The sequence below is a fragment of the Bactrocera oleae genome, chromosome 2 (genome assembly GCF_042242935.1).
Source record: "Bactrocera oleae isolate idBacOlea1 chromosome 2, idBacOlea1, whole genome shotgun sequence".
Lineage (NCBI taxonomy): Eukaryota > Metazoa > Arthropoda > Insecta > Diptera > Tephritidae > Bactrocera > Bactrocera oleae.
In genome coordinates this window covers 5,965,421-5,989,535 of record NC_091536.1, presented here as the reverse complement: position 1 = coordinate 5,989,535, position 24,115 = coordinate 5,965,421, and the positions used below count along the sequence as shown (strand labels likewise).

The window sequence follows — 24,115 nt, the reverse complement described above, 5'->3', positions numbered from 1 at the left end:
CCGATCCGAATAACGGAATTAGAAATTGAAAATTTAATTTTAAATCCAATCCAATTAAATTTTTGATCCAAAATTTTTTAATTAAAAAATTCGCAACTCTGATGTTAAAATTAAAGAGTGGCAAATAATTCAGTTCTTTTTATGATATGAAAAGCACACCAAGGTGCACAGAAACTATTTAAAATCTACCGCTCAAATTTTGCGAAAAATATTGGATCAAATTTCTCTGCATAACTACATACATATAGAGTTATAATATTATTTTTGCTATTTTATGGCTAGAGATGGAACGCATGCTTGTAAATGTAAAGGTGGGCAACCGTTCAACTGTTGTTTGCTGACACAGCTAATTAACGTATTTGAACTAATTTAAAATCATAGCATCTGATGACGGCATTATAAACTGCCAACCAGGCGCATTTGATGGAGCGCCTTTATTTTACACAAAAACTGAAATATAAGCCTGCTGTTACGCATATAACAACTATCTATACATAAATATAACAAACAAATAAAATGTGTTAAAGATCCGCATATATCCACTTGTGTATTCATAGAATTGTACAATGAAAAAGTATGTGTATGAATATAGAAATAATTTCTTAAAGCACTCGAAATCGGTTTACTGAAATTTTTGTTATTTAGTATGCTTATTAAACGAAAAAGGCTTAGACGTTTCAATGGTGGTAAAATAGAAGATTTGCGAGTGTCTTAAACTGTAGTTAAAACGACAACTAGTTTGCAATGGCAGAGCCTAGGTTAAGACGAAACCTGAGTCGGCACCTTCCGTCAATGTAAGTTATTTGAAAATGCGAGAGCGAGGCAAACAATAGACATACTCGTAAATATGTATGCATGTATTAGTGTGAGTGCTAATAGTAATTCACAAATATTTACGAAAAAAATGAAAATTAAAACAATTATCCGTCGACTAAATTTTGTAATATATTTTGTATAATTTGGGCGCAAATCTCGTCTGTTTGTTTTATTGTACTTATGTATTAAGTAAATTAACTACTTAAATAAGTTTATAATCTTAAGATAAGTGTCGAACTACAATATTATTCGTCAAAACAAAGAATGTCAGATTATTATATCATACTTAAAAATTATATAATATCGGCGTTAATATATCTGCTTTACTATTCTATAGCAAATAATCAAGAAATAACGACAACGTTTCAAAAGAAGATATTTGGTTAAAAAAAGTGTGAGAGTTAACTTAAGCATAAAGCTTTTGGAGAGGTAAAGCATTTGATTTTTTATTATAATTCGAATGTCTCAGATCTGAATGAAAATTTGTCAAGGAATGGAGTAGTTTGACAAAGTTCGGTCGGTTAAAATCCCGCTCCGTTTCGATTAAATTGGCCAGCTGACGTGGGAATGAGAACTCAGAGTATAATAGTTTTATTAACCCAATTTATTGTAATAACTAAAACAAATTTAGACACATGTCAAAACTGACAAGATGTAGAGAATATTTGTTTACCGGATGTCTGCCTCTCACTCGATCCGACCGTAATAATTTGAATAAAAACAGCCTCAGTGGGTTGAATCAGAATTGTCACACCCTGAAGACGTCATTAATCGAAACAAGTAAGGAAAGTCTAAGTTCGGGTGTAGCCGAACATTTCATGCTCTCGCAACTTGCCAGGATCAAAGCCTTCAGGTGTCAAAAAAATGTTGCGAAAGAATTCAAAATTTATTTTTCGACGAAATAGTAAATGAATTATGATCAAATTTGATATTTTTTAAATTATATTAGGTCATAGACTCAATTAGTTTTACAACTATATTTTACTTCCCGTCAGCGAAAATTACACTAAAATTATCCTCAAATGAGATATATCTGACATAAACTTAACCGATGAGACTACATTTAATATATTGAGTTGATATGCAAAACGTCAATCAAAAGATCGTAATTGATGGTATTGGGGATATGAGATTAAGACCAAGGTCTAGACCAACTTCAATCATATTCAGCGCTAAACCATTAATATAATAAGGTTTGTTAGAATAACGGAAATTATTATATGTAGTATAATAAAATTTCACATATTTTCGGCATTAAACTAATGTATATCCAATATTGTACGTTCAGGTTCAGGAAAGTTTGCTAAGATATCTTACATATTGACCATATATGGTATAAAGCCAATCGGAAGTTTGAAAATCTGTTATTAGCTGTGTGGGAGATAGGTGAACTATTGTCCCGATTCTATCTATTTTTGGTATTATTAACAGAAAAAGATTCTCCCTGAGTTTTATTAAGGTATCTCACATACCACCAACAATATATAAGGAGTGAAGTCAACCCGGTGTTTGAAAATCCTGAGTTATATGAGAGCTAGGGCAGATTTTCACCCGATGTTATCCATTTTAGGCACAGTGATGCACTCACTCAATTTAATCAATATAACTCACTTTTTGGCCGATATGTGGGGTATAAAGCCAGCCGGAAGCTCGAAAATCTTTCCATTATTGATCCGATTCAACACATTTTTGACATACAGTCTTACTATTATATTATCAGGAAAGGATTATCTCCGAATTTCCGGTTTCGGGGGCTTGAACAATTATGGTCAGATTTTGATAATTATTAGAGCTAAGATGGCATACCTTAAAGGCACTATTCGTGCAAAGCTTATCCGGCTTATTCGTCCATTTTCGTACTGTGAGATGGAAATGTCAAAATAATCGTACGTACCAAATTTGGTTGAGATTGATCAAGTCGGTGCAGAGATATGTGATTTTACCTAAAGGTGGGCGGTGCCACGCCCACCGACCAATTTTTACACCTGTTCCTATAAAGCCCACCTTGTCTATCTTTGATGAACAATTCAATGCCTCTGACGCATTTAGTTATCGCACTTTTAGTAGTTTTTTAACAAAACCCTCGTATAGAGTGGAAGTAGTTTTGTAGGCGTGGCAGTGGTGCGATTACGCCCATCTACGAACTCGTCCCCACTTTTTTGCTAAAGAACACGTGTTTCAAGTTTAATCACTAATATTTACTGCTTGCACAGATAAACGGATGGACAGACACTCACCCAGATTTCAACACGCCTCGTCATTCTGATCATTTATATACTTATAGCCTATAACTATCTCGATTAGTTTAGGTCATAAAATAAATAAACTCTACCGTCCTTCTTCTCGTCCAATATCAATTTAATTTTCGTCAGTTTTTTTTAAATTAAGAATATATAACTGAAGCATTAATGAAGATATGAAAATAAAACCTGGAAAATATTTTTATAGCAATATTATGGCTGGCAGCTGGAAAAATATATTAAATTCTCAGAAGTTATGAGAGTATATAATGGTTCGGTTGAAGTCGAACTTAGCATTGCTTGACTTGTTTATAGTATTGAAAAAAATTCCCATAGGAAGAAAAACCTGAAAGAATAGAAAGGAGTTTTGTGTTCCAACAAAAATCGTATAAATTATATTACAGAAAGTCTCTACAACAACAACATAAAGTGAATACTATTGACCAGTATTTAAATACAAGTTTAAAGTAATAGAAATCCATACACTTTAGTGAGCACTTTAAATCTAGTACATATAGAAATTTAAAAGCAACAAAGTAAAATCACATAAATACGTTTAGCATAGGCTATAAATTCTAAAAAAGTCCCACATTTATATGTATGCATGTGTGTACCTGGTATGCATGTAATCCATTAAGTAGTGTCTCATACATTAAACAAATCTGTAATAAAAATCAAAGCGTCGTAAAGGTTTAGATCCGCAATTAATTGGTTGCACCAACACATACACACGTGGTATGAATGTATGCAAGGAAAAATATTCCACAAAAGTCAATACCTTATTAGAACAATAATTTAATATTATTAGAACAATAATTTAATATACAGCAAGGAAAACTTTTTGGATGTACAATTATAAAATATATACATATGAACATTGTATCCGATTGCTTCGCGGGGGAGCAAAGGGCCTAATACCCTTATCATCTGCATCGAGTAAATGCGGTTCCAAAAAATAGGCCATTTATTGGCAGCAGGCTTGGAGGCTGCCATCGACACCTCGACATCAGAATCGGATAGGTTGATAACCTGTCAATCTTAAACCCACAGTATCAATAAAATACCAATTAATTGCGCCTCTGATAAAACAAACACCCCTTACTATGAAAAATGGGATTCGGATTCGTAATGAGGGAAAATTTTGTTAAGTTGTGAAGAAAAACAAGTGTTTCGGCCAAGCCAAATTTGATTCGTAGGTGCCATGGAGAACTATACACCTATTATAACGATCTTCCAACTTTTCAATGCCAATTTTGCAGTACACTTTTTCGATATTGCTTTGATGCCCAAATTATGCAATTTTTTGACAATGAAACAGTGCTTGCTTTATCTATAAATAGATACGTTTTTCCCGATTTTATCATTAAAACATTCTCATAACACTATCCAATAGTTGTTCTTGACGTTTTTTCCTTTTGAAAGAAAGTCAATGAAATTTTGTTCAAATATCGCCATAACTGTGGCAGCCGACGGTGCTATTTTTCCACACTTTCGGTTTATCCATTCTCACATCTCGTTACGTTTATTACGATTAATTAGCTCTTAACTCTACTCGGAATTATCCCTTCGTTGTTATTTTTGCTCGATTGTGAGTTTACATGACTTCCACATAGCTTTCGCATACCCAAATTTTCATCAACGATATGTCCAACGTTCTTCCTTTGATATTTTTAAAAAGTCAGCTATCTCAACTTCATTTTGCGGTTATTCGAAATAATTTGTTTAAATTTTTCGTCCGCTAACTTCATAATGGCTGGTTTGCCTGGTGAAGAGTCTAAATAATACTCATAAAGCTACTTTTGAATTTTAACACCAGTTTTTTTTTCATAAAAAATTGTTTTTGATTAACTTCGTGTGTTCTTTTTATATTAATTTTAGTTTTCAAAAAGCAATACTGACCAACTGTCACACTAATGTACTCGAACTTACAATTACCAATTCGTCTCGTGTTTCCGAATAATTTTAGCCTGTAAGCCTACAAGTATAAATAAATTTGCAAGTTCATTTATAAAAGACAAGCAGATACAACAAATAACAAATATTTAGGCAAATGTTTCTCGACTACACATATACAATGTAGTACATTGACTGAAGTGATTACATTGTATGATTTTGTACAAATAAATACGTATTTCGAAATACCCATTATATTACCTCTAACAGTTAATCATACATATTTGTCTGGCACTTGCATTTGGAGTACCGCACCAACAACATTGACATACAGCAGTTTGAATGTCAACGTCAGTAACCATGATCTGCAAGATCAATATCAATTATTCAGCAAGATTTTGCTGATTATTTTGATAGATCAGTGGTAAGTGTGTGTATTTTAAAATCAATGCGAGCACTTCTTGAAGAAATACTCAATGTCCTCAATGGGTTTGCTCGTAGTATGTACATATATGTATAAGTAGTTATGTGCGTAGATGTGCGCACCGGAGTGCGTAATCGCATCATAAGTGGCAGTAACTACGCTTAATGCCATCATAATTTGTTCGAGTACAGGAGGTTATACAAAAGGTAACAAAAAATTAAAATAAATAAATTCGCTTTATATAAAAGTAAAATGCAAAAGCGCACAACCGGATATGGAATATAATGCAACCGTTGAATGAGACAGTGGTGAAGCGGGTAAAAATGTACGGAAATTGAATTAAACTAATTGAAAAGTATTTAAAATAAGCGAAAGCAATGGCCGATCCCATTACAATTAAATTCCAATTGGGAAATCTACGACAGAATGGACTGGAATACTCGTAATGTAGCACAAGCAGACATATGTACATGCTTACCATATATTATAATTGCAAGTGTATTAATTTTTTTCTCAAGTGCAAAAGTGTTTAGAAGAAAAATAAAATTATGGAATGATTTACAATATTACAGCTGTGTTTGAGTGGATTATTTTTGCATATTCTAATAATTTATGACACTTCAAATTCTTAATGAAATCTACGGCATGATTTTGCACAACCGTCTCCTGGTTTCACGTACAATTGTGTTCATAATAATAGTAGTGCTCAGTGAGGACTGAGAAAAAGTAATGGATTTTCATAAATAAATGGAGTTCAATTTAAATTAAACTGGTTTTCAAAAGCTACGATCTAAACAAATACTTACCAATTATAAGATTATGTTCTTTTGATAAATTGAATAGATTTCAAAAGTGGGTCGGAATGTGTATTCATAAAAGAAGAAAATAGCAGTGAAACAACAAAACAAGCGTCATATTAATCGATCAATTTAATATAAAACCATAATTTAACTAATATTTATTAAAATTAATATTGTTGTGTCTATAGAAATCCTTCACAAACCTAATGGTATGTTTCGATTCACATGTCTTCTTGAAAATCCCTTTTTTAGCGGCATTTCTTCCTCTGTAACCTAATCCATTAATTTAATATTATATATGGTATAAGCCAGTGCGCCAATTTATTATATAAGGTCCTGCGTCCTTCTCGGTGAAAACAGTATACTGAGGCATATTAGAGCAATTTTGCGGATTAGAGTGTTTTAATTCCACTTTATCATCATCCATCCATGAAATATTTCACCATTTTGACTAGGACCGCTCTATGTGGCAAATTTGTTTTTCTACTGTCAAATAGTTAAAGGTGGCAAATTTTGTGGCTGCTGACTTTTCGATTGGGATCTAAAAGATGTCTTCTGATAGCCACGCCTTCATATTATAACTGAACTCGTCCTCAACTTTCTCTCCTGAGACCTAATAATTGAGTGCATTCTAAAAAATTCAATAATTTTTCAATCAGTTTAATCGCCTGTAAAGCCTTTGAGGCCAGATGTTTCTGGTTTGTTTATCAAATTTAAGAAACATACCAATTATTATACACTAAACAGGATATATTAAGTTTGTCACGAAGTTTCTAACACCCAGTAGGAAAAGTAAGAGAATAAAGTACATACATATATGAACATCATGGAGCTGCCATACCAACTGACCGATCAAATTCAAGTTTTTTATTTGACAATATATCTTCACGAAATTTGGCAAGGATTATTGTTCAGATCGAACCCCTAAATCATATAGTTGCCATTCAAACGAACCGATCCAAATTAAGATAACGATTTTGATAAAATATATTTTTTCCTTAATAAGTTATCTTTATTCGACTTGAACATTATTTATGTATATAAAAAAACGTGACTACAGAGAACTAGCAAAACGATTTCCTTTGGTTGCAAACTATTGGCCGTTTACGTTTTGAGATTTAGTTATGCATATAGTTGCTATGAGAAATGTACCTGTGAAGGGTATTATAGCTTCGGTGCATTCGACATGCATTAACGTTCTTGCTTGCTTTTTGTACAACCTTTCATATTTTCTTAATTATTTGAAATTTTTTTTTAAATTTATGTTTTTTATTTAAATTTATCCTTTGGTGTATGGCTTAGAACCATCCATTATGTGTTACATTAACTTAATAATTGCATTTTCTTCGCAGTAATGATACGCTTTAGACTTGAAATATAAAATATATTTATTTTCACTCAACTTATAGTTAAAGAAGACACTGCCATTTTTATGAGCAACTTAAAAAATGTGAAGTATGCTCGTAAATAGACTTACATCTAGGGTTTAAACTAAAATTAATACACATTTTTTTTACTATTATATTAAATTAAAACACGAAAAAACGTAAACTTCGGTTGCACCAATCTATATGCTATAATACGCTTCCTATATAAAAACGATTCCTAACAAGAATTTGATTCCGATCGTTCGGTTTGTATGGCAGCTATATGCTATAGTGATCCGATCTGTACAATTTCTTCGGAGATTATGTACCGGTATGAAGTGAGCATTAAGATACAAATGTGTTGATAGGGAACATTCGTTTTGAACGAGCCTTAATTTTTTTTCTGTTTAGTTTGCATGACATCTGTCAAACATATTCAATAACCTTACAGTCATTGAACAAACAACATCATATTTTTTCATTGTGTTAAAAATGTCAAATTTTGTACCGGAAGTAATGATTTGCGGAAAGCATTAATTAACATCGACTGCAAAAACAGATCAACTCGGTAAGAAGGCAATGCTCTGTATTTGGTCCAGAAGGGTGTGATATGTCACGAGCTTCTAAAACCTGGTGAAACTATTAATACCTATCGCTACAGACAACAAATGATCGATTTAAACAATACATTGACAGAAATACGACCAGAATGGGCCAGAAGACTCGGCAAAGTACACAAAATAAAATCGGTTCAGGATGCAATCAAAGTGCTCCCGCCGTATTCACCAGACTTGGCTCCTTCGATTACCATTTGTTTTCATTGATGGGACATCTGTTGTCTGAGCAGCACTTCGATTCCTACGCAGGAGTCGAAAATTGGGTGTCTGATTGATTTGCTTCAAAAGACGAACACTTTAATTGGAATATGGTATCCACAAATTGCCAGAAAGGTGATCAAAATGTATAGTATGTGAATACTTTAAATACATTTTTTTTACTTTCCCATTCAAAATTAGTATTTCATTTTCATAAAAAAAGCTCATCTCATACCATTGCCTTATGCAATAACCCCTTCCAAATTTCGAAAAGTTTTTCGTCAAATATGACAGCTATATGCTATAGTGGAGAGAAAAGGGCGGGTGTAAAATTTTAGATCGATATCTCAAAAACTGAGGGACTAGTTCGCTTATACACAGAAAGACGAACATGGCTAAATCGACTCAGCTTGTCATGCTTATCATTTTATAGAGTCTCCCACGTTTTATTATGGGTGTTACAAACTTGGTGGCAAACTTAATATAACCTGTTCAGAGTATAAATATATTTTTGGTTGAAAATGCTAATGCAAACAGTTCAGTTTTTAGCATTAAAGCCTATCCCAACTCGCACTGCCATTTATATTAACAGAATTGTACATATATGTATCTGTACGTATATTGTGGCGACGAATTCTTATTGAGCTTTGCTAGTGTTGCGAATAGTGGTGTCTGTGACAAAGAAACCGGTTACTATAAGTAGTTAAAAATTTCCTTCACTGCCAAAGTTCTTGATGCGTTTCTTTTAAGTGTCGAAGCAATTACCTACATGCAAATACAAACTTCAACTCACATAAATATCGTAAATACCTTAGATTGTGTATACACATACATACATGCATACATATGCATTTTTACATTTCCCAGACAATTAAATTAACAAAATTTCGCATGCGAGTGTGAAATGTGTTGAAATGAGTGCGAGCAACGGAAGTTTTAAAATTTATCAACAACAATCAAAACCGAAATTCCCCGGATTTCAGCGAATAAAAGTAGTAATGAACACTTAGAAAGGGTGAAAATGAGATGCCAAGTGAAAAGCCGATTATAAAGTGGCAATGAAAGAAAATACACTTAGAATAACATGAATACCTACTTAAGTACATTGCAATACATTAACATAACATAGGTATATTGGTTGCAATCAAAACGCTTAGCCACAACCAACATAGAGCTTAGTAATGTCATGTACTTACAATATATTGGTGGTAGTAGAAACCCGAATGATTTATTTATCTATTTTGATTTGTGGCGCTGTATTTAAGTGTTTTTTATTTCCTTTGCGCCACTCACTACTTGATTTGTTTTATGATCATTATTAACACAATGGCTTTCTACTAAAATGCGCAAGATTTGAAAGATTCGCAGTGAGGCAACCAGCGTCATGTGAGCATGCCTAAGCATGGCTTAAAGCGAAATCAAAAGTTTCGCAGCCAAAGCCGAATGAAATGGTTTGCATAAAACCAATCGAAAACCTGAAGAGAGAAGTGGACAAATAAATATGTTATGTATGAGTATATTGTTAACATAGGCCTTTGTCAGGGGTGAGTGAGTTAAGTGCGTGACAACTATGCGGTGAGTTGTGAATGCAATGCCCAAACGCGTTGAAATGAAATTTTACGGGAAACGTTTTTCTTATAATAGAACTCTGCCCATTCAAAAAAAAATACAAGAACTTAATTTTGAGCGATCAGTTTATATGGCAGCTATACGCTATATTAGTCCGATCTTATACCGTTGCTTTGAGCAATAATTCATATCAAATCTAGTAAAGATATCTTTTTAAATAAAAAAATTTTCCCATACAAAAGTATGATTTTGATCGTTCAGTTTCTATGGCAGCTATATGCTAAGCAGCTTCTTGGGGAGAAAAGGATGTGTTCAAAATTTTAGATCGATATCTCATACGACGGACAGAGGCACATGGCTAAATCGACTCAGCTGGGTGTTACAAACAACGTGGCAAACTGTACTCTGTTCAGGGTATAAAAACTATCGATAGGCCGGGCCTAAAATTTGACAGCACCATTAAATATGTAGCAATATTGCACACACAAAACAAATGTACAACTGTACATACAGACGAAACGAGACGCAGCAATGAAAGCGAGCTCAGTAATGTGTATTGCGGAGCTTCAAAACTCGAATTAGTGTTGCTTAGAACGTGGAGGCGCTAACATGAAAAAAACGTAGCCGTACCTTATAACAGTTTAAATTAAAATCGAAAATTGTTAAGCGAGTTTTCCGATTCGTGCAGCAAAACAAAACGATCGGTGCAAAGAAAAACAATTTTTTTTTATTTAAATTTAAAAAATTATAAAAAGAGAAATTGTATAAAAATGTGTTCACTTATTTTTGAATTCTAGTTATCTACTAATTAATTGCGTGTAACAACCTGCCTAGTTTACTCATATTGTTATGTGCTAAATTTTATTCGTTAATTTATTTTGTTATGGATTAATAAAAAAAGCAACTATAACAAAAAAACACAATTTGTCAAAACGTTGTTAATTAAATTGGTATCGCCTAAATAATCGTGGCAATTTGCGTAAATATTTTTATAGCCAAAAATGTATTTTTATGTAAATTAATTCAGATCTGCTTTGGTGCTATAACAATGAAGAAATTATCATAATTTGAAACTAAAAAATTTAATGGTGTTAAAATAAAATTGATATAGCAAATAACATGAAATAAAAAATACATATTAATTCGCAGTGGCATAGTAAAATCATAGACCTTTTAATTTCAACTCATAAATCATTCGAATCATTAGAGAAACAAAAATTGCGGAGTATTTTACTTTGTGAATAGTAACAATAGAATCAAATATTTTATAATTAAAAATATATAATAATAATGAATATATAATAATATTTTTTTGTGTTATATACAGTTTTATTTAGAACATTTGTGTTATGGCCAACTTTTGTGTGCCTCAACGTTAGTTTTTTCTGAAATTCAGTGATTTTTTTGAGTAATTTTCTAAGTGATTTCGATATAAACATAGATATTAATGTTTGTATGTGGTATATATATGTGATACAATAATAACAAAATAATCCTCCTGCGCTCTAAAGATATGTTTATTTAATTGTTATGAAAATAGTTATAAACACAATATTGATAAAAAAAAAACTACATGGCGTATGAGTAATATCACGAATTAGTAATTCAATAAATATGATAAATACTGTAAAGTAGTACTTGTGGAAACTTAAAATAATGCTCAAAGTTAGTTTATCATCAATCTAACCATATAATATATAACGCAAAGTAATATCAGTTAGTGGATTACTAACGTCTTAGTTATGGACAGTGTGGTAATTACAAAACTTTTTGAAAAACTCAATTTGGTGTTTAATGTTGAGTTTTTATGATGATTATCATAATTTTTGCGTATTTCAAAGTTTTTTAAAATGTAGTTCGTGACTACAGTAAACGCAACTACTTAAAATAATTTGAATACAAAATGTAAAATATTACTTGATAACAAATTCAACAACGGTTTGAAGGGCATATGAATACAAATATCTCTGCTGTAAAAAATATGTCCATAAGCTTGCAGTAAGCTTAATGTAAGCAATTAAAAAGCGCAACACCTCGAAATTAATAAAACTTGTTTGAGTGAAGAAACTTCTTCGCATCACTTAACATATTGTTTTTTTTTTTATTTCTTTTTTATTTTACTTTTTGTTTTTTTTTTGCTGCTCTTAACCACATTTCAAAGTTGAGCCTGATTTCTTACAAGTTCGTGCTAAGATGTGATAGTTCTTTCAACTTGCTGAAGATGCTTAGAGCACACAACGAAGCAAACAGAATCGAGTTATATTACTACAAATAATTATATAAGCATATAAAGTCATCTAAACGACAGAAGTAAATAAAATTGAAAATAAATGCATGCCTTTCATTAAGTGTTCGCTATGCTTTTCTTCTAGTGTGTATAATTTTAGTTTCATTTATTTCGATTTTTTATTTAAGACGATCTCATAGTTTTGTTTCCAAGCACCTTAGTAAAGTTAATTAAGATTGTTAACATTACGGCGGTCATCGTATTCAACTTGAACTCTTTTAATAGCCCATAGACACCTACTAACACACATATGTATATTTATTTATACATATGTATATTTATTTATATCTATACATAAATGCCATTAAAGTTTTTGCAAAGTTATCATATTACATAAAAGTTGTGATGCGCTTGTGCACGCTGTCTAATTGACTTTATTATATTCAAAAAACGTATACACCATAAACACATATACAAACAAATATATGTACATATGAACTTGTATGTGGTAGGTGAGCTCTGCGAAACAAAATACTAAATACAAAAGCTGTGCTTAAGTTTATAGTAGAAAAACGTTTAAATAACTTAATTTCAAATATAAAAACAAAAAACGTGACATCTTTTTCTGCTCACTTTAGCGCAGTTTTGTAATTAATGATTTTTATTATGCTTATTTAAACATTATTTGACTCCATTGTGACCAGCAACAGCAGCGATTTCTATACAACCATTACGATAATTGGGCGCCTCTTGGTTGAAGGCAATAAAATTTGCACGTTTTATGCACAAATTCCCTATAATAAGCAAAACACGCCCACATAAATACGTATGTATGTGCATATGTAAACAGTGAGTAAATGAAGGTGAAACATAAATAATAAAACAAATTGTAAAAAAATAAATTAAATAAAAAAGTAAATTAAAAAAAACCGTTAATCAGTGAAACTATTCGCGAAAAAACTGTGATACATAATTTTTGAACAATAACAACATTGTGCGAGACTGTGTAAAAAATAACAATGTGTGATATGCCGACGATTCTATACACATACTTACAATAAAAGAAGAATATGCTAAATATATAGAAAAAACGTGCATTCCACTAGTTTCAACACAAACACTATGACGGCTATGGACAAAACAACGGAAGTTAAAAACGGGTAAATTCCATTTACAGTAAACGTACACAATTGTTGGTACATACATATGTACCTATATACTATACTTACCTCCATACTCGTATACTAAGGTAATTTCCACTGTGACAGGTTTTATGTTTGGCAATATATCAATCGATCTTTTCAAGCCAGTAATTCTGAATGACCGTTTAATTAAAGACGTTGTGTGGCGATTTTAATTGATACTTTCCAAAATTGGTAAAAAAACAGTAAGTTTGTTCAATTAAGCTATGAGATGATTTTGAACTGATAAATGAAAAGCCTTTTACCAGTTTTTCTAACGCACCGAAATTTTGTGAAATTATGTAAAATGGCAAAATTGTTGCATTTTAAAAATATTTTTTCCCAATACTACTTTCCAATTTTTTATGCAAACCATAGATCAAATTATTTATAATTTTATTGTTATCAAGCTTATCACACATATATCACATTTTATAGGCTTTATTTCTAATCAATAAAAAAAGTTTGCGATGTTGTTTACAGGTCTGCGTTAGGGGCTTGCAAATTTCGATTAGCAATGGATTTTGTTGTGTGCGGCTCCATAGTGCTTGATTGGAGATAATATTCAGACAGAAAATACGTAGTATTCTGCGTAGGCAATGATCGATTCAAATAAACGCAGTTTTGTTCAGATGGATAACTGAGTAGATTTCCTTATATTTTTGAGCATTCCAAATGTTTGTTTTGCTTTTACGTTGCAGTTACTTAGAACCTGAGAGCAATCTCATGAATAGGTTATCATCCAGCTAAATACCTATACAAAGCATTCAACATGGTCTATGTATTCTCCCAGACATAAAGCAATTGCAAATTGTATTGCAGAAACATTTCCCAATTGCTGCCAAGTTGACAGTATTTAATTTTATAAAAATCTGCGTACGTTTTGTTGCATAGACCCGAATGTTGTGCGAAATGTTTGGGTCCGCTTCGTTGGCATCAGTATGATTGACGTGGGAACGGAATTCGAAGAGTCATTTAAAAAAATGTGATGTGAGACGCTCCTCAAAAAATTGAACGATATAATTTTTGTTCAAATGTTGTACTTAGCATCAGTATTGAAATTGTACAATATTCGTGAACTTAAGTGCGATTTTGTGTGTTTTTTGACTCCCTGCGGCATTCATTTTGGAAGTTATTAAGATCACGCTCAAACTACGATTTCTTTGCTGCAATATAGCGGTATCACTAACAGTAATTACTGTTTTTTTGAAAGTAAGTCTATTGTAGCCAGTTCTTTTAGTTTCGTATATATCCTTAGCATCGTCCATAGATACGGATTAACCTTAGGTGACCATATTTGTTCCGGCAAAGTCCGGGACGGTTTGTTTTAGTCATCGATTTTTCCCCTATTATAATTCACTGAAAATCGCGCCATATACTAGGTGAGAGAGCAACATAATTTTATTTTAGTTGGTAGGTTTTCATCATTCATCAAGCACCTAAGTTTCTAGCCTAATGGAATATTTATTCGTTTTAATATAACAGTTTCACTAGACAATTTCGGTTGCTTTTTTAACATCACATCCACGTACCGCAAATTATATTATCGATCCAATTTGATTGAAAAAGTGAATTTTGAAAGCAAGGACTATGAAAACGCACGTATACCGAAATATTTTTGAAAAAACAATGTTTGACTTTTAGGTAAAGATTCGAAGTTAAAAAATTGGTGTTTTTTACGATAAATTGAAATTAGACAAAAATGAAAGTAATTATAACAAATTCCCAAATTTAAGCTAAACAATTTCCACCCATATTATAATTATCTTAAAATTTACTGAATTTTACTAAATTTTAGTATAACATAATTTCCGGCACACCTTGAGAGTAATTATTAGATTAGCGACCACATGCCTTGGTGGAATTATACTATAAATGAATGTAAATAAATTACAAAAATTGGTTTTGTGATAAGAAATTTGTAGGCTTAGAAATGGGCCGTGCACGTGTCGTTCCGTATCAGAGTTAAAAATAATTAGTCTTTAACATGTGTTTCTATAAGGCTAATTATTACCATTCAGTACATACCTATATTAAGTGTAAGAAATTATGACTATTTTGACAGAAAGGTCTACACCATTAAAATCAACAGTGATTAAGAAAATTTGAAAAATACTCATCCTTTTAATTTTCACTAAATGAAAAATGTATATATATATATATATATATATATACTCGTATAGCAATGAATAATATTATACTCGACTATTGATATTTTTAAAGATTTTCACTAGTTAATAAATGGTTTCTTTCACTTTTAGTCAGCTCATTTTAAATAATATATAATATGCTTTTTTTAACGATCAATGGCCTCAATGTCAATCAATAATCGTCATAAATATTTTTTAACTGTTAGTTCCGACGAAAATCAGTAAAAAAACAAAACAGAATTTAGGTAGTCTCGACCGTTTAGATTAACTAAATTTGCAATATATAATTCAAACACTATGTGGGATATCCTAAAAAAATTTTTAAGTTTTACTTAATATGAAGAGCTATAGCACAAATATGGATGGACATCGGCCTAAGTGATTCCTTAAGGAGTTAGGCCAGTCTAGAGTACTAAATATGGCTGAACTTTGATCATTTATTTTGGGAGTAAGGAAAAATTAATTGAATTTTTTTCTGTCAGGCTTTAGTGAAGTTGTATTTAGGTAAAAAAATGCATAATCACATTTTGATACCAAATTGTGTAAATTTTGAAGATTGCCCATCTTCGGAATCACCTTTTTCAGCTTGATATCTGAAACAAAGTAAAAAAACGAGATATTATTCAACACATTACATATTTTATTGTTTGTTTGTTTGAAAAGGATCTGAAATTACTTGACCGATTTGAAAACCTTTTTTACCGTTGTGAAGCTACACTTCTCTGGTGAACATAGGTTATATATGCGAATACGACTTAGCAGATCATAGATTTATCTATACAAAAATGACTTCATATATGTCATAATAAGTATTTATTTATTTAAAAAAATGTCTTTATTTGTACCTTAGTATTAATCCCTATCAAAATTAATTACTTAAATTCAAAACTGATTCAATACTTTTCCATTCGAAAGATATCACTAATTTAATATACAATAGTAAAAAAAAAGTCGCGTGTGAAGAAATAAAGTGCAGCGCGGCTCACTTGGTCGAGTGCAGAATTGAATATAAATATTATTAAAAATTCCATGTTCACATCTTATCGTCTATATGATATCCTCTCCTCCCAAGTGGGATGGCATGTGGAGTGATCTGCTAGTGATTTATAAAAATAGTTGCTATAATACAATAACAACAAAATCGTACGTAGTTTACTAGATAGAGCCCGATTTCGAAAATGCTGTTTCGACAAAATAGCGTTTAAAGTTTAACGTGCTGAAGCTGACTAACCCAAATGCTGCAACACAACAGCGGATTGGACAGGGGAAAGATTGTGACTATTCTACTAATTGAATAATATTTTCTGGATTCAGGGTGTACATTAAGCCAAGAAATAAATTAAAATTTTTTTGAATTCTATACAGACCTAACTTTTTAAGCCCGCCATAACCTATTCTAACAAATATTTCCCTTGGGACAGTGTTGGAAATTATGGTAAGGAACAGATTTTTTTAACTTTTGATATAGTGCGTTATCAAGAAGTACTTGACCGTCTTCTGTTCTTAACATATGTGAGAGTATTTAGTGAAGAATAATAGAAATAGACATTACGGAAGTTTCGTCACATATTGAATCGTCATGCCATGAACTCAAATAATTACAAATAAAGTTTGACGGTTTTACTAAGTCATCTATTCGCAGATATTGAAATTTATTATATAATTCTAAACCTTATGTTTGGTTCTATGTGAACATAGCGCTTTCTTATTTATTTTGTAATCAACTTTTGTGCTGAAGATCAATAAGTCTATAAAAGCACACATGTCCACATAACTTAGATCTTATTTCACATTGGATTAAAAAACTAATAATGCTTATTGAGATAAGCTAGACTTTACTTATTAGTATGCTTGTAATTGAAAGTTGAAAGTATTAGAAGTAATATAATATATTAATTCCAATGGTATAATTTATGTAAATTTATTTGATTTAACAAATCTACACCTTTTACTATTCGTACCGTTATTTATATGCAAGTTTTGTATTGTTTATTTAAACAGCAATACAATTGTAATCCATTAACATATTAAATATTTTACTAAATTTCTCAAATAAAAATTCGATTTTTTTACATATGTATATATGTACATATGAATCTACAAATTTATAATTCATACAATAATTGCTTGTATATAAATAAACCATTTTAAATTAATTAAATAAACAATACAATGTTGTGTTACCCTTGTTTGTGGGTAATAACAACACAATTTTTAGCTAAAATAATATTATTAAAATATTTAACTATTTTTATAATTATTTCCTTTCTATTTTCAGAACTGTTAATAACCAGCCGTATTTTATACAAAATGGCAACAGGTCTTCAGATATTGGCGGTGAACCTCGGGAGATTAGTACTTTTCGCAGAGCCTTACCACAATTTTTAGCTGTAAGCGCTAAGAATATATTACTTTTTGGTAAATAACAAGCAATGTAGATTATATAATATAAAAATTGTTTAGTTTTAATTTTCGAGTTTAAGCGGAATTTTTTTTTGTTGCTAATACTGGTGTGATCAGAGAAGTACACTGAATAGTAAATTGGATTGCAGTAAATAATGCATTAAAACGACATTTGATTAACATTTTAATTAATTTTTTTATTTTGTGATCCCGAAGGTCTTAATTAAAAATAATTTTCCAATTTCTTATGCCAAATATCAGATTGCAGACTTAAAAATAAATGTTTAATCCCAGAATTCGGATTTAAAATAATAAAAAAACATTTTTTTAATACTAAATATCGGATTGAAAAAAATTCAATATTAAATATTAAAAAGATTATATATTTGTAATTTAAATTATTTCGCGTTTGCGTTCTAAATATAGTTTAACACTTTTTGTCATATTTACATTTAATTATAGTTTTTCAGTTAGAAATATGTAAGTATTTCCTTTTTATTCCTTTCCATTCCAGCTTTTGATGTGAAAAATTATGTTTTAATTTGTCACTCCAATTTTTCAATTAAAAAATATTTAATCTCTTTTTAATTCTGATTTTGTGATTGAAATTAAAATTTAAAATTTTTAATTATGATAACTAAATTAAATTTCCAATTTTAAATTCTGTTTTTGGGATTAAGTTAAAAATAAAATTTCAATTTATAATCCATAACATTTTAATTAAAAAACTCGCAACAATAACTCATATCTTCATTGGTTAATATTGTTTTGAGTGAAAGCTCCTATTTGAAGTTTCATTTTAGTCGAAGCGAAAATAAAAGTTTCTAAAAATATTTTTAGCAAGTAAATTTTTTCAGTATTATGAAGTTATACTCCTTTGGATATATTAGTCAGCAAAATATTCTAAACATCTGAGATAAAAATTTTAATTTTCATATATAAACCTATGAAATATGTACATATATTATCGATAATATTATTTTTTTTCCAACAGTATATGGTATGACGCTTGGTTTTCCCACCATTGTGATACCAGCCATACAGGGTGGTGATGGACGTGAACCCAGTGATATAGTGTTAAACAGAGATGAGATATCTTGGTTCAGTAAGTAGCGCAAATTGAAGTTAAATTATGCATGCATACATACATACATATAGATATACATATTTGCATTACTGACAAGAATGAATTTAGGTCCAACTAGGCAGTCAAATATCTTTAGACTAAACAAGTATGGGACATTTTTTACATGGAGCTCCTAGCTGTGATTTCTCAGATTTTGGTCAGAATTAAACCAGTTTAATATTAGTTCAAAACTGTTAAAAAATAATACATCTTAATCAATTATGAACCAAAGCCAAATTTCTAGTTTCTAAAATTTTGAGTTACTCTATATTCTCCCAGCAGTGAAATACAATTAATGTAAATAATTGCTGTTATTTATTAATCATTGATGTCAAATTAAATAACTAATTACTCTACTTATAAGTGGTTCATAATTGGTACAACGCTGGTATTTTTTGATTAGTTCATGTTCAATGCGATAATTCTAGTTATAAACTTTTTTTGACTATTTCGCCTTCATTAAGGATTTGTAGAAATTACAGAACTTTCTCAAGTGTAAACACTTAGCAATATGCCACCATTAAAGTTGTTATTAGTTTACAGCTTTCTTCCAGATTTTCTTTGGCAACTAACCTAGCAAACTGTAGTAAATTTTACAAGTATTGAGTAAATTTTATACTCTCACAACATGTTGCTACAGAGTATAATAGTTTTGTTCACCTAACTGTTGTTTGTATCACCTAAAACCAATTGAGTTAGATATAGGGTTATACTTGTATATATATAAATGATCAGGATGTAGAGGCGAGTTGAAATCCGGGTGACTGTCTGTCCGTCCGTCCGTCTGTGCAAGCTGTAACTTGAGTAAAAATTGAGATATCTTTATGAAACTTAGTACACATTTTCTTGGCACCGTAAGACGGTTGGGACATTAATCATAAACAAATAAATTGCCATAACTAAGCTCCACTATAAGATACAAGACTGTGATCTGGTATACAGAATCACATTATGGAGGGACAGCTGCAGTTTAAATTTTTTTAAAAAAATGACGCCAGAGACATTAAATATTATCTCTAAGATGGCATGAGATGACTCATCTGATTCTTTCTTTTTCCACTATGCAAATCAAGCAAAATGTATAAAGAAACCTCAAACGAGTATACCATTTGACTTTGCGAGAGTATAAAATGTTCGGTTACATCCGAGCTTAGCCCTTGCTTACTTGTTAATTTTGAGATTTAGGATTCGAGAAAAATTCTAAAACTAAAAGATCATCTAAGTTTTAAGTTCGAATGGAATTATAAAAATTCAAAAATTCACTAACTGTAAAAATCTAAGATCTCTGTAGCATAAGGATACATCTGCCGTGTTCTAAGGGTAACATACCTAGTTTCTTATTATTCGAGTTGTCCGCTTTAAGCCTAAACGAACAGATATAAATTGATAATTTGGAATCTTGCCGCAAGTAAGGAGTTTTTTGTGCTACTTCTCTTTTTTGATACTTTTATATATGTTTCATTTTTGTTTTGAAAAGTTAATGCCTCAAAGCTTTGCTTAGAAATAGGTAAGCTTACGGTTCGAATTCAAGACTTAAGAGGGTAAGTGGATTTTATAAATTAAACTTGGTACAAATTTGTCAAGTAGCTTGTGAGTTGTGAAAGTGGGCAGAGAACTGTCCACAGTTTAATTACTAAACTGATGACCTTATTTGAAGTTTATCGTAAACAGAATTATCAAAATTTTAGTATTTTATTTTTAATTTAAAGTGTTACATAAACTTTTGTTAAAAAAAAATCGTTTATATATATTAATTATATGTAGGGAGTCATATTCTTAATAGGCTACTGGCGAGAGAGGCCAAAGTTTAGATCTAAGAGAAAAAGTTAATTTATCTGGATTAAAATTGTTTAGTAAATAATAGCTGTTTTCATAAATGTTTTGGGTTTCCGGTTCGTTTTTTATTAGGATTTTCTTTGACAATATTTTTACTAGTTTCAAGCGATTTTTCATTTAGTTTCTAAAAACGATGCTTTTTTCTTCGAGTATCACTAAAAATAATCTGCGATTAATAAAACTGACAGCTCTTGAATAATTATATACATAATATAACTATTAATAATAATATTTTTGTCTTTTTGCAAACAATAAAATTCGATATAATTTGAATTTACAGTGGGCTTAGCAGATAACAGTTATGCAAATAAATATGTATATACTACTCAATAAATAAGTATATATGTATGCGTGTCTTAATTACAAAAAGTACACTTATTCTGTGCGTAAAATATTATATATTTATGTACAAAAATGCAGCTAGTAGCATATATTTCAGTTAATTAGAGAAAATGTTTCAGGTTCAATAAATTTAATATGCGTGCCCTTGGGTTGCCTTTTTTCGGGTGTTCTCTCTCAACCGATTGGAAAGCGGCGCGCAATGCAGGTAAATAATGTAATCTAGTTTGTCTATTTTACATTCAAAACTAATTGAATTACAAAATATTTAGCTGGTTAATATACCGATTTTGGCTTCATGGCTACTCTTTCATTTTTCGACGCGCACAGAGCATTTGTATGCGGCGCTCTGTTTAAGCGGTATGGGTGGCGGTCTTATGGAAGCGCCGGTAATTTAATGTGCACTGATGTACATATGTATTTATTTATATGATAACTTTTATTATTATCGTACTTTTTGATATATATGTTATATACAGGTACTGACTTATGTTGCCGAAATCACTGAGCCCAAATATCGTGGTATACTCTCAGCGCTCGGTTCGACATGCGTCATCACCGGCGTCTTCATACAATTCATTATGGGCTCTTTTATGGATTGGCGCACAATAGCTGCATTGAGTTCAGCATTTCCGATTATTTGTATAATAGCGCTATGCTTTGTACCTGAAAGTCCGACGTGGTTGATACGTGAGCATCGTTTTCGTGAGGCTGTAAAATCATTGCAATGGCTACGCGGTTGGGTGCCCGAATATATGATCGAAGCTGAGTTTAATCGACTCTATGAGGAATTGATTACACAACCGGCTTTAGAAGAAGCCGTCGAAAATCATGGTGAAAAGCCGTCCAAGTGGACCAATCGCTTTAGAATGTTTCGCAAACGTTCCTTTCTGGTACCGTTTATATTGGTCACATTTACATTCTTTACCGGACATTTTTCTGGCAAGACTCCGCTGCAGACGTACGCGGTGCAGGTATAATCATATAACACATGTTATGCTTAAAAAATATATTCTTATTTACCCTTTTATTTTTGCAGATATTCCACACACTGAAAGCACCAATCAATAAATATCACGCTACTATTTTATTGGGAGTTGCCGAGATGATCGCAACAATATTATGTGTCTTCCTCATCCACTTCACCGGCAAGCGTCCATTGGTTATGATATCTACCATCGGTGTTGGGGTTTGTATGTTTGGTACCGCCACCTACGCACACTATGTCAAGGTGGTACCTGGTTTTGCCGTAAACAATGTAGTCATAAATGCTTCTAATATAGTCCCAAGCGAGAATTTAATAACTCAAGCCAATATTAGTAAAATTTTTGAAGACGAGATATCAGTTTTGCAGCCCGATAGTTTGATGCTTGACAAATTGTTGAATACAACAACATTATACTCATTCTTAGATGATGGCGGCATAGAGACGACAACACTCGTAGCCATTAATGGTAGCGAGAATGCATTGAATCGCACTAAACGGGAAGAGCAAGAGCTTTCCCTTAATGATTATAATGATCCTTTGACTTTTATACAATTACCTGGCTTAGATTATCAAGATGCAAATAATGGAAGCGATAATGTGACATCATTTTTAAACCTTTTTGACTCTGAGGAGGAAGCAGAAACCACAACAGTGTCGAAAAACTTAGAGGAAGAATTGACTACAACTTTGGCGTCAATTATTCTTGACAAGCGCGTTACAGGCTCACCATCTACAGTAGAAATGTCCAAGGAGGTGTTGTTACCAGTACCAACACAAACAACCAACAACTTGGTTTGGCTTCCATTAATTTTATTATTAGGCAGCGCTTTTTTCGCACATATCGGTATACGTATGATACCTTGGATACTTATCGGTGAGGTATTTCCGGCTCAAGTACGCAGCACTGCTTCAGGCCTTGTCAGTGGTTTAGGTTATATTTTCGGATTTTTGGCTAATAAACTTTTTCTACAAATGCTGTCTGCGTTTACTTTGCCGGGCACATTCTGGCTCTATTCGGCAGTGGCCTTGTTTGGCGCATTAGTGTTGTATTTTACACTACCAGAAACCGAGGGACGCACCTTACACGTATGAAAAGTTTTTTTCGCAACAATTAGCTTTTATAATTTACAATTTTTGCTTTTAGGAAATTGAGGCGCATTTCTCTAAAAAATCGAAAACGAATTTGTTGAAAAAGTCATGCCGTCAAGATTTGAATAAGACAGCCATACAATTGGATAATCTTCAAAATTTACAAATCCCTATAAGCGCGCAAGCTGAAGCGAAGATAATTCAGTTACAACAAAGTGATTTTGTGCCTCAACGTTTGCATGTTGCAGGCGAGATCAATCCTGCATTTGAAGAAAACAATACAACGCACTTATAACGGTTGGAAAATAGTTATGTACATATATAATAGGATTAAATTTTTACATATGTATGCATGTTCTGTCTACTTGCAATTTTTCAACTGCATTACTTTGTGGATTTAAAAAGTATTATTATTTGTATAATTATGTAAATTTGTAGATACCATAATCAGTATGTTGTATATAACTACATATTAACATGTACATATGTAAGAACGTACATGAATGCACAAGCCTTTTATCTGATGAAAGTTTTGAGAAAAGCTATAATAAATGTAATTACAAATATTATTGGTTGTTTATATGAAATAACGTCTATAACTATGTGGTGGTGAATGTATCTCGGAAAATTAAGTGCACAACTAATATCTGTTCAATGAAATCCTGGCAGCGTAGGATTTTAAAATTACAGTATATAATAAATAAAACTTCACTTATTTCCTCTATGGAATGAAATGTCAAATACAAAAACGGAACTGGAAGTAAAATAAGTATAAACGCACACTCGTACCCCTAAAACTATATAATTACATAACCTTCACTTTATTTATAGATACATACACAACATTAATTT

At 31.4% G+C, this 24,115-nt stretch overlaps 1 protein-coding gene across 7 annotated transcripts; it reads left to right on the top strand.

Moving 5' to 3' along the window:
- The first annotated feature begins 57 nt into the window (after positions 1-57).
- LOC106618261 (solute carrier family 2, facilitated glucose transporter member 8) lies at positions 58-23,832 on the top strand. Of its 7 annotated transcripts, none has more exons than XM_070107616.1 (9): positions 10,511-10,628; positions 13,092-13,311; positions 17,761-17,900; positions 18,880-18,990; positions 21,309-21,394; positions 21,459-21,575; positions 21,666-22,160; positions 22,226-23,260; positions 23,319-23,832. In XM_070107616.1, exons 2-9 carry the CDS (start codon positions 13,274-13,276, stop codon positions 23,556-23,558), a joined length of 2,262 nt encoding a protein of 753 aa, XP_069963717.1. In that variant the 5' UTR covers positions 10,511-10,628; positions 13,092-13,273; the 3' UTR covers positions 23,559-23,832. The 7 variants fall into 7 exon arrangements, with proteins under 7 accessions (XP_014091416.2, XP_069963717.1, XP_069963714.1 ...); XM_070107613.1 differs by having other exon boundaries at positions 12,856-13,311; XM_070107614.1 differs by having other exon boundaries at positions 10,511-10,686; positions 12,856-13,311.
- The last annotated feature ends 283 nt before the right edge of the window (positions 23,833-24,115 follow it).

Coding starts and splice junctions, on each gene's coding strand:
- LOC106618261 (XM_014235941.3), top strand. CDS start 745: ATGGCAGAGCCTAGGTTAAGACGAAACCTGAGTCGGCACCTTCCGTCA. Junction 17,901..18,879: donor TAAGAATATATTACTTTTTG/GTAAATAACAAG, acceptor TTTTTCCAACAG/TATATGGTATGACGCTTGGT. Junction 22,161..22,225: donor TGCAGACGTACGCGGTGCAG/GTATAATCATAT, acceptor TTATTTTTGCAG/ATATTCCACACACTGAAAGC.